This window comes from Morus notabilis, unplaced genomic scaffold (assembly GCF_000414095.1).
Source record: "Morus notabilis unplaced genomic scaffold, ASM41409v2 Scaffold250, whole genome shotgun sequence".
Classification (NCBI taxonomy): domain Eukaryota; kingdom Viridiplantae; phylum Streptophyta; class Magnoliopsida; order Rosales; family Moraceae; genus Morus; species Morus notabilis.
Window position 1 is genome coordinate 427,953 of NW_010358072.1, and position 11,412 is coordinate 439,364.

At 34.6% G+C, this 11,412-nt stretch overlaps 1 protein-coding gene across 1 annotated transcript; it reads left to right on the forward strand.

Moving 5' to 3' along the window:
* Positions 1-6,763: 6,763 nt before the first annotated feature.
* LOC21397610 (NADP-dependent glyceraldehyde-3-phosphate dehydrogenase) lies at positions 6,764-11,105 on the forward strand. Its single transcript, XM_010091658.2, has 9 exons — positions 6,764-6,986; positions 7,313-7,506; positions 8,046-8,174; positions 8,697-8,816; positions 8,900-9,036; positions 9,158-9,313; positions 9,395-9,773; positions 10,444-10,560; positions 10,772-11,105. The coding sequence occupies exons 1-9, from the start codon at positions 6,842-6,844 to the stop codon at positions 10,883-10,885; spliced, it is 1,491 nt and encodes a 496-aa protein (XP_010089960.1). The 5' UTR covers positions 6,764-6,841; the 3' UTR covers positions 10,886-11,105.
* The last annotated feature ends 307 nt before the right edge of the window (positions 11,106-11,412 follow it).

Below are 11,412 nucleotides of genomic sequence, written 5' to 3' on the forward strand. Positions count from 1 at the left end.
GAACATAATGAAAAGATAAAACATCTTAACAATATTCTTAAACATGAGAAGAGAAGAAGAAACTATTTTGACGAATTGAAGCAGAATTCTGTTCCCGGTTGATTCGTCTTCTTCTCTGCAGTAGAAAAGTTCTCCTTTCTCTTTTCTAAGTCCCAGCCTGACCTAATTGAGTCTAAGGATTCCTATTTATAGGTTCGGGGTCGTAATGGCACTTTTGGTAATTATTTAGAGATTAAAACATAAAAATCCCGAACTGGCACCGTGGCTGTGCTTCAATGGCGCTGCGGCGTCACAACACATGCCTTTAGAAATTCAAAGTGGCGCCATGGCTCTGTCCCTGGGCGCCATGGCGCTGCTCGGCAAATTTACGATTTACGATTTTCTTTTCTGTAGCGCCATGGCTCGACTTTATGGCTCCTAGCGCTTTGCTCTCGGGTTTGTAGTACTGGAGAACTTATTTTTGGCGCCATGGCTCCACTTTATGGCGCCTAGGCGCTTTGCTCTCGGGTTTGTTGTACTGGAAAACTTGTTTTTCCTCTATCTTCGAAGCCTAGATGCCCCTTTACAAAGCCTTAGCGCCCATTCTTCAATTTTGCTCCAAAAATTCCCAAAAATCACTAATGGACTCCAACTGAAACAATCATACAAAATAAATTGAAAACACATAAATAACTCCTAAAAACACCTAAAAACTCACAAAATAATGAGTTGGGAAAACACAAATGTAAACACATATTCAACTCATCACTCGTCGTGAGCTTCTCGTTGGTGGTAGCGGTGTACGGTGTAGTGGTTCCGTTTGGGTGGATCTAAACCGGTTTGGAGCTTGGAAGCCGAATGGATGAGTTTCGTTTCTAGGCGAGTTTGTAGTTTAGTGGCTGAGATCTCTTGGCCGGCTATCTCCCTAGACGGCCTGTTGGCCGGTTGTGCTTCACCGGAGGATTCTAATGGCAGTGGTCGGAGGTTTTTATTTTTATTTTTTGATGTAATTTTTGTGTTTGTAATAAGGGCGGTGGTCTCTCACCCGATTCTCGTTTGTTTTGTTATTTGTTGTTAGTTTTTGGTGATCGGCTTAAGGCCTTTTGCATGTCTCATGATAGGGTTGTCTTGGTCCATCTAGAATTTTTTTATGCAGTGTAGATGTCCCCTTTTTGCGGCGTTTGGTGATCTATCCCTCCAGCACTCGAAAGCCTATCTCGATGGGAGGAGTTTCTTCAATTCAAGCTTTATGTATGCTCGTTGTTAGTGTGCTGAGGTGTTCTATCCTTTTTGGGCCTTAGGGGTGCATCCGTCCTTCTAATGGATCGTTAATATTGTACCGAGATAACTGTTTATTAGTTTTTAACTTAATACAATTTTCCTTTAAAAAAAATTGTTCAAGAGATTGTTCATGAAAGATCGACAAGCAAGTAGTATTACTAAAAAAGTTAGCAACTTTAGTTAAAAAATAAAAAAAATCTCAGCATTTGTTCTTTCGTTCAGCATTTTAAGTTAAGGAAAAAAAAGAACAAACAATAACTTAGCAAGGCACATGTTACAAAGAAGAAAAAATTGAAAAATGGTATTTTAGAAATAAAAGTAATTAATTTAAAGCTAATTGATTAAAATAAGAAAATTAGGTGGAATAATAATGGTGTTTTTAACTCAAAAATCAATACTATATAAACTAGGAAATAGAAATGTGTTAGGGCACGGTAGATTTGGTAGGTACGACATGTATGAGGTATACACGTGCAAGTACTAAATTTGGTGGTATCAATGCTGATGTGGACGAAAGACGCAGCGACGTTCACAATGGTAGGACCTCCAACGAAGAAAAGGAGATCGGTTAGGCCCAAAGTAAGCCAAAGAAATCAGACATTAGGACCCACTTTGCTGCCAAGTTGCTGAGGTACTCTGGGAAGATATTGAACTCAGTCATGGAGATTGCATGGACGGAGTATGGTGGGAGGAGTAACCGAACGATTGATGAAGATTTGACTCGCAGAGTGTGGATAAGGCTGTTTTAGGGGAGGAATGCTCTGAGGACAAGCATGGGTTACCTCTGGAGCGGCTATTTGACTCGCAAAAATGCAGATAAGGCTATTTCAGAAGAGAATTCAGAGATCAGACATAGGTTGCCTCCGAGAATGTGTATTAACAGGTGAAGTTTATGCTTTTCCAGAAGTGTGCGCCGGGATGACGAAGTCTTGCCACAGAGGCGGATTTTTGGACCTCCGAATAAACCTCAGAAACTTCAAACATAGCTTGTAGACAAGTTTGGATGGGCCAAACAAAGTGTTTTGAAAGTTTTTGAGTGAAATTTCTATGACGAACTTCAAATCCGAAGATCACAAGTTTGAAGAACAATTCTCAAAGGGTTGAACTCAAGTGTTAGAAAAACTGTCTAAAAGTTCCAAAAGAGGCCTCCCTAGTCCCCTATTGAAATGAAAAAGCTAAGAGGTATTTATAGAAGAAGTTTGAAAGATTTTGGTGGTTGCTCCGAAGCCGTACGATCACGCCTTGCTAGAGGCTTGTACGAACCATTTCCCTCCGAAGCACTTACATTAGGTGACTTTACTCTTTGAGAAACAAATTGGCCAGAAAAGGTGTATTTGGAGACTAAATTCGGAATTCTTGCTGACATTAGACCTTCCTCAGCTATGGAGATCATAGCGTGTTTGATTGATTTGGTGCTCCGGAGGTGTTTCTATTTCCGGAGGTATGAACACACACTAGACTAGCTCCAGAACGATGCCTTTCGATTTTGTCTAAACAGCCGTCGCTGAAGCACCTGACACATTTACTCTCCATGGAGCACATGAAAAACCTTCGGACACATGGGAGTCTCTCGGAGCATAGGAGGTATCTTTGGTCACGAAGAAGTTTCTTAGAGCATGAAAAGTATCTCCATGGTGACATCTATGGTGATGCCTCCGTGGGGGCATCACAGTGATGCCTTCGGAGCAACAACTGTTAGGGAGAGGAATCCTCGCCAGCTTCGGAGGAAGTTGCTCCAGAGCAGAAAAACATCTCATCTGGCGTCAGAGAGGAAGGTTCCACAACTTAAATTTTGGACTTTCGAGTCTCCAAAGGTTGAGAAAAGGGTTTCTAAGACTCCTAATTGGCAAACAAAGAATTTTTGGATTGGATTCTCCATCACCCATTCATTCTTTAGCCCAATTATTTTAAAAACCTAAAGCGGGACTTAAAATCAGACTAGACTAAAAAACAAATGGGCCCGTTCGATTGCCCATGGCCCACCAAACCACGGCCCACGTGAGTTCTTTGAGTGTGGCTTGGGTCCACGAATCGAGCCCAATCTCGTCATAGTGCGGAATCATTGGGGTCGTTTGGAACTCATTCTAAAATGATTTTGTTTTTTGTATGAAAATAAAAATGAAAACGTTTTTAGTCTTAGATAGCAATCATTTTTGAAAATGTGTTTGGTAGTTTTATCAAGAGATTGTTTTCAGTGTAAAAATACCCATTAATGTCTCTTTTTCTCTTTCTCTGCTTGAGAGAAGAGAAAATGAAAATAAAAAATGAAAAACAACTAAAAGTCATTTTTTATTTCTCTCTCATTTTATACTAAACTAAAAAATCGTTTTTATTTCCGTTTTTTTGTTTGTATTGCTCCAAACGCCAATTTGGAAATGTTTTCATTTTTTATTTCTCAAAAAATGTAAAAAATAAAAATGAGATCAATTCCAAACACGGCCATTGGGTCTAGACCCTTGTATGGGCCTGATACAAAAACGGCCATCAATAAAATGTAAAATACAAAGGGCGCGTTTGGAACTTGTTCCAAAATAATTTTATTTTTTGTATGAAAATCAAAATGAAAATGTTTTCAGACAGAAATCATTTTTGAAAATGCGTTTGATAGTTTTATCAAGAGATTGTTTTTAGTATAAAAAAATCCATTAATGTCTCTCTCTCTCTCTGCTCGAGAGAGGAGAAAACGAAAATAAAAAATGAAAAACGACTAAATGTCGTTTTTCATTTCTCTCTCATTTTACACTAAACTAAAAAATTATTTTCATTTATGTTTTTTGCTTTTATTGCGCCAAACGCCGTTTTGAAAACGTTTTTATTTTTTTTATCAAAAAATATGAAAAACAAAAACGAGATCAATTTCAATCACGGCTAAAAAACTGACATAGACAAAGTAACTAATGGTGTAGTTTCATTGGATATGTATATCACATAAATAAAATAACGTGATACACTCAATCCACTAAATAATTCTTTTTTTTTTCCTCAAGAAACAAGGGATATGTTTAGTTATGATGATTTTGTTTGTTCGGGGTTTTACGGAACAATACTAGAATTTTTTTTTTTTGAAGGGACCAATAGTGGAATTTTGATCGGTACACAATAAAGTGAGCTTTTTAATAGGATTTCAAAGGCCTCGTTCGCTTTGCGGATTCGAGTTTTTAATTCAAGCTGAGATGTGATATTTTCTGAGAGCTTTTCACTGTAGTAAAAAAAGTTAGATGTGACATTTTCTGAGAGTTTTTTACTGTAGAAACCTAAAACTGAAAACTCGAATCGATGAAATGAACGATGCTAAAATCATGTAGACAACTGCAGTATTTTTATATAATAATGAATGCGCCATTCTGAAAATATGAAGTGGGCCAAAATATTTTGATAAAAACAAGTTTTGTTATTATCTCATCCTCAAAAGCTAATAAACTAAAAAACATTTGTTGCAATTTCACCATTTCTTTTACAGTGCGTAGTTGCATTTTTTAAAACGAAAACAAAGTTTTTTTTTTCCTTCTTAATTTAGTACAATTAGACACACATTAAAATATATTTTGTCTATAAAATAAAAACAATTTCTCAAAAACCACACGATGCAAGAGTTAAACTTATTATTTTTAAAAATCATAAAAAATATATTTTTTTCATTTCAAAGTTTGTCATTTTCCTAATCCAAAATTATAATATACGATGATGATGATGCATGCTGCATGCTTGCATACACCCAAGGATGATTTTGTGATGTTAACTACATTTTCACGACATTATTCATATTTTTTGAAATCTATAAAGAAGAAATATATTCTTTTTGGCCTGTCCGTTAAATGTGTGTAATGTCTACAAATATCCACAATATATGTTAATATTTATAAATATCTAGGATATTTTTAAAAATGTCTACGAATGTCCAAAATCACGAGAAAAAAATATTTTTAGTTCAAAAGTTAAATTTGTAGCACATATTCTCTCTTTTTTTTTTTTTTTTTTATAAATAAAATGAGACAACATGATTCAAATCAAAAGCAATAAAAATTTACTAAGGGTTCGTTTAGAAGGTATAGTTAAATTATGATTATTGATTCTGACGTTTGAAATTTAAATTTTTTATGAGAGGAAAATAGTATAGCAAAATCAATGATTTGAGTTTGAGTTTATGAAACAAACGGGCCCCTAAGGGTCCATTTGGAAGGTATACTCAAAACATGATTCTTAATTCTGACGTTTAAAATTCAAATTGGTTGTGAGAGAAAAACACTGTAGTAGAATCAATGATTTGAGTATATGAAACAAACCGGTCATAAGACTTAATTAGTTTTTAAATAATTTTTACCTTTTAAATGAACAATTCATATTCAAAGACTGATATTTGAAATGCCATTATACATCCATGACTACTCATCATGTTAGATATACAATTAATATCTGATTTATGGGTTAACAGTGAAAAAAGATCAATAAAGATATATGTGGCACATTAATAACTACCTTCAAAATTATTTAAGGGTAATATCTTGACAAATGTATTGTTTAAATCAAGATCGGAACTTAATAGATGCTTTTCAACTTATTAGAAACTCGTTTTGATATTAAAAGTACTTAAAGTCTTTGTGTCCTCTATGTTTGGTAATTAATTTGTTTGATAGTTAATTTTCATGTGATATATTTAAACTATTGTACCTTGTTTGTAATAACTATTTAAAATCGTATTGGACTCACAATTTATGTACAATTATGATAATTTTTTATTGTACTGTTAAAGGCTTTGTGTGAATAATGGAATGGTAAGCATTACTCATTTAAAAGTTTCATGTGATTCCACGTGACTCTCGTATTTCGATAAAAAAATATTATTTTTATTATTAAATTAGTTTAAATTAAATAATATTGATTATTTTAATATTTTGTATAATTTTAATAAAAAATGTAAAGTTTTTATGAGAGATTCACTTATTTTATATTTCTACTAATATTATCTATAAATCAAAAGCTCGACAACCCGTTGATATTGATATTTTCGTCCTTGCATAAGATACTATTGAACATTAAGTCTTGTTTATTTTACTAGTTCGAGTTTAAAATTTGAATTTTATTATTATAAATTTTTTTTAGAAATAATGATATATAATTTTTTTTATTATAATATAAAACTCTCATATACAATTATATCTCTAAAAAACACAAGAAATAAAATAAAAGTAAATACCTCACATTACTTCTCGGCTATAGAAAAAGAATAAATAAAGCAAAAAGAAAAAAGAATAGAATGTTTATTTTAAAAATTTATTTCTAATTTTAAATCATATTTTTTAATTTTATATAATATTTTTTTTTATAAAAAATTTAAAATTTAAATTTTAAAAATTAAAATTATATCATATTTCACTAATTTAAATTTTAAATTTTAAATTTTTAAAGTAAAAATCTTAAAAAAAATGTCACATAGTGTTGCTCTGGTACTCCAAGCCCAGCAGCCCCCTCCGGCCTCCACCTGTCAACTAACATCCCTGTGCTCGCTGACTTTCCAACACTAAACAAACAATTTAGAGTTGCTCAAACCGAGAAAGAGTAAAGATCAATTCATAGGCAAAATATGTCCGGAAGTGAAGCTTTTGCAGAGATCATAGATGGCGATGTGTACAAGTACTATGCAGATGGTGAGTGGAAGAAATCCGCTTCTGGAAAATTCGTGCCTATTATCAACCCCACCACCAGAAACACCCAATTCAAAGTGCAAGGTACTATTATGTGATCAATTTGTTTTTTTTTTTAATTAATTTGATTCATTTCTACTGGAATTGATGATCATCTTTCTCTTTTGACGTTTGATATGTATTTTCTGTTCTTGGTTGATGGATTGTTGTTCTTGACATGTGATCCCGTAAGAATCACGGTGGTTAGTTGTAACTGTTATTCTTCATTGTTAGCTTTATTTGTTAAGGGAAAGAAAAACAGAAAAAAGCTTGCTTCGTTTTGATGGTGTTTTGCTAATTAAACTTTTTTTTTTTAAAAAAAAAGAAAAAGTGAAAAGCAATCAAAGTTGAGAAATTTGTTTGGTGTATAGCTTGTTCTCAAGAGGAGGTGAACAAAATAATAGAAACGGCGAAATTAGCACAAAAATCATGGGCAAAAACTCCGTTATGGAAAAGAGCAGAGTTACTTCACAAAGCAGCTGCAATACTGAAACAGCACAAAGCTCCGATCGCAGAGTGTCTCGTTAAGGAGATAGCAAAACCAGCGAAAGACGCCGTGACTGAGGTATGTTGGAACATAAGTTGTATAAATGTTTCTAGTGGCTTCTTGATATTTGAAAAATTAAATGGTAGAACTATGGCATGTGAGAAAAAGATCTCCAATCCAATGTTTTCTGTACTGGTGCTAAATTTTAGCATTTTGAGTAGGAAAATCAATGCCTATTAATGCAATACTATTCGTTGTGCTAATAGCCTTATACATTGGAGCACAAATAAAAATGACATATACCATCACATTTTTTGGTGCCAAATATGCTATCGGTATTAAGATTTGCATTGGAGATGGTCTTAGCTGCCTCATGAAATATATATATTTTTTTTTCAAAAAATCCTTATTATACGGCTGATATTTTAGCTACACGTGTCAAAAAATGTGATATATCGTAGGCTTACTCAAAATTAAGTATGAAATTGCATGTTAGTTGGACTATTTTGGAGTACTTTTATTGCATGTAAAAGTTGTGGCTTTTGCTATCAACAATAAATGTGATCTCTGGGAAATGGGTTGTTGAAACTTTTGTGTTTGGTTTGAGTTTGATGAAGGTTGTCAGGTCAGGGGATTTGGTGTCGTATTGTGCTGAAGAAGGAGTGAGAATTCTCGGAGAAGGGAAGTTTCTGGTATCTGATAGCTTTCCAGGCAATGAGAGGACCAAATACTGCCTCACTTCAAAGGTAATTACTATTTATTTTACATGCTTTACATTTTGGCCTTGTGAGGGGTCTGGTTTGTTCTCTTAATTGGGGCACTTTGGATATTGTTATGTGTGATCACGTGAAGCCACATATTTCATTTTTTTTTGTCTTTAAAAACTAAAGGAACATGTTCTCTTGTGCCAAGAATATCCAAAGAGAATCATTGACCATTGACTGTCTATATGAGCTTCTACATAATACCATCCAGAGTACAGCATACCAAAGTACTAATGGCTTCTTCTATATGAACTTATATTGCTTGAGCTCTTATCACTTGAATGAAAAAAATGAGGCCTATTTGAGAATTTCACTTCTGTATACTAAATGGAAGCTTGATATGCCTTTCACTAATTAGAGAACTAAAGCCAGCAACAAACGAACATTCCACATTATTTGTACATAAGTTGTTTATCTCTCGATACGTGAATGGTCAAAATGCAAGAAATACGCTTTTAAATTAAATATCAGAGATGATTTATTTTTGGCTGGACCTAAATGCAGATTCCACTGGGTGTTGTTTTAGCTATCCCACCCTTTAACTATCCTGTCAATCTTGCTGTCTCAAAGATTGCTCCTGCCCTTATTGCGGGAAACTCCATTGTGCTCAAGCCCCCGACTCAGGTTCGCTTTTCACCTGCTTTATGCAATGTTGAAACTAGCACGTTTAAAGCTGTTTTATAAATCCCATTGTTTGATCCTCACAGGGTGCTGTTGCTGCACTTCACATGGTGCATTGCTTTCATTTGGCCGGTTTTCCAAAAGGCCTTGTGAGTTGTGTCACCGGGAAAGGTTCTGACATCGGCGACTTCCTCACTATGCATCCAGGGGTCAACTGTATAAGGTAAATCTCTAGCTGCTTTAGAATCATCTTATACTCTACTATTTACCCTTCTACAAACTTATAGTCTAATAACAAGCTTGTGGTATGATTGTCATTAATTAATAGGCGTGATTTTTCTCAGCTTCACAGGTGGGGACACCGGAATAGCTATCTCAAGAAAGGCTGGCATGATTCCTCTTCAGATGGAGCTAGGTGGAAAGGATGCGTGCATTATTCTTGAGGATGCTGATTTGGATTTAGCAGCGGTTAGCATCATAAAAGGAGGCTTTTCTTATAGGTGAAGACAACCACATTGATTGTAACTTAGATGGCTATTAACTTTCTTACTGATAATTGTGTGTTTGTTGTCGGTAATCAGTGGTCAAAGGTGCACAGCCGTAAAGGTTGTGTTGGTCATGGCATCGGTAGCTGATACTCTCGTCGAGAAAGTCAATTCTAAGGTGGCAAAATTAACCGTTGGGCCACCGGAGGACGACTGTGATATTACTCCAGTTGTCACGGAGTCCTCCGCTAACTTCATCGAAGGGTTGGTCATGGATGCCAAACAGAAAGGAGCCACATTCTGTCAAGAATACAAGAGGGAAGGCAACCTCATATGGCCATTGTTGTTGGACAATGTTAGGCCAGATATGCGAATAGCATGGGAAGAGCCATTTGGTCCGGTTTTGCCGCTTATTCGTATTAACTCTGTTGATGAAGGAATCCATCACTGTAATGCTAGCAATTTCGGCCTTCAGGTAATAATAATCTTCAACATCATTCTCCAGCCCGTGTTCAATTTGTTATTGGAAAACGGCCAAAAAGCTTTTGATACTACCTAGCAATAAAAGAAAGAGACGCTTTGCCTTTTTCTTTCTCCCTCCAGTGAAGTGGCGCTTTATGAATACAAGATTCTGGTTAATCAAATTATCACAAAGCATTGATGCTTTGATAATCTAAATGGCATCAGTACCAACTTTTCTCAAGATTCCACCATCGGAGCTTCATCTAGCGAGGCATATTAGAGAAAGTTAATATTTTATATATTGTCCCCTTTATTAGTAATTTGAATTACCATCTAGCGGGGCATATTTGAGAAAGTTAATATTTTATATATTGTCCCCTTTATTAGTAATTTGAATTATTTGTATCAGTTATGAAATTAGGAAAATCTATTCTATTGATTTGATAGTCTTGGTAAGTTACCTGATAGGCCGTTTTTGTGTTTGTAATTTGTATTTATATCGATCCCCGTTCATAGTGCTCATTACTAGTGAATTCCTTTTCTTTTCCTAGTCTGTGGATATAGGCAGAGGCCAAAACACGTTAAATGTGCTATTTTTTCCTTTTATTTTATTCTTTAATGTTTAATAGTAACCGAATTATTTCCGATTCTAAAAATAAGAAGTTCTCAATTTATAATCACAGGGCTGTGTGTTCACTAAAGACATAAACAAGGCAATCTTAATCAGCGACGCGATGGAGACCGGTACTGTGCAGATCAACTCGGCGCCAGCTCGCGGACCGGATCATTTCCCTTTCCAGGTGCATTTCTATTACTTTCCTAGATGTATTGAGGAAAAAAAAAAGTGTTTGATTCAACTTTTGTGAATGAGTAAAGTGAGGGAATTCGTACCTTGATTCGAATCATGGTTCATTGTTCGCTATAGTGTTTTATCTCACAAAAAATACACGTAAATTAAAAATGGTTCTAATCTCATGAACCAAACGTATCGTAAATTTTGTTGTGCGGCAGGGTTTGAAGGACAGTGGCATTGGTTCTCAAGGGATTACTAACAGCATTAACATGATGACAAAGACAAAGAGTACTGTAATCAACTTGCCGTCTCCTTCATACACAATGGGATGATGCGCTTTGGAATGAGAAGGCAATACAATATATATAGATTGTGCTATGGTCTATGTATCGGTATATTCACATGTTATGTCTTGCCATATAGCAAAGAAAAGGAAAATGTTGGGTTTTGAGCAGAGGAATGAGGATAGAAATGATCAGAGGTTTAGAGTGCTGTTATGTAATAAATCTTGTACGCATATGAGAGAAATCAAGTAATAAATATTAATAAATACGTGAAGTAGATTTTTTTCTTTGAGAATAAATTGTGATGTGTGAAGTTCATTTATAGAGCTTTAAGCTATATATATATATATATATATATCGTTGAGGTATCAGTTAAAAAAGCCGTTTATTGTTGGTGTGAGACAAAAAACCCCTTTTAGTAAAAGATTACCTCACCCGTGAAAAGAAAAACGTCCGCGCATGTAAAAATTTATGGAGTTGCTTAAAAATGTAAAATCACAAGTATACGAAAGTTAATATCTTATTTTTTTTTTCTCTTGGAGGAAATTATCGTATTTTTCTTTTTTTTTTTTTTT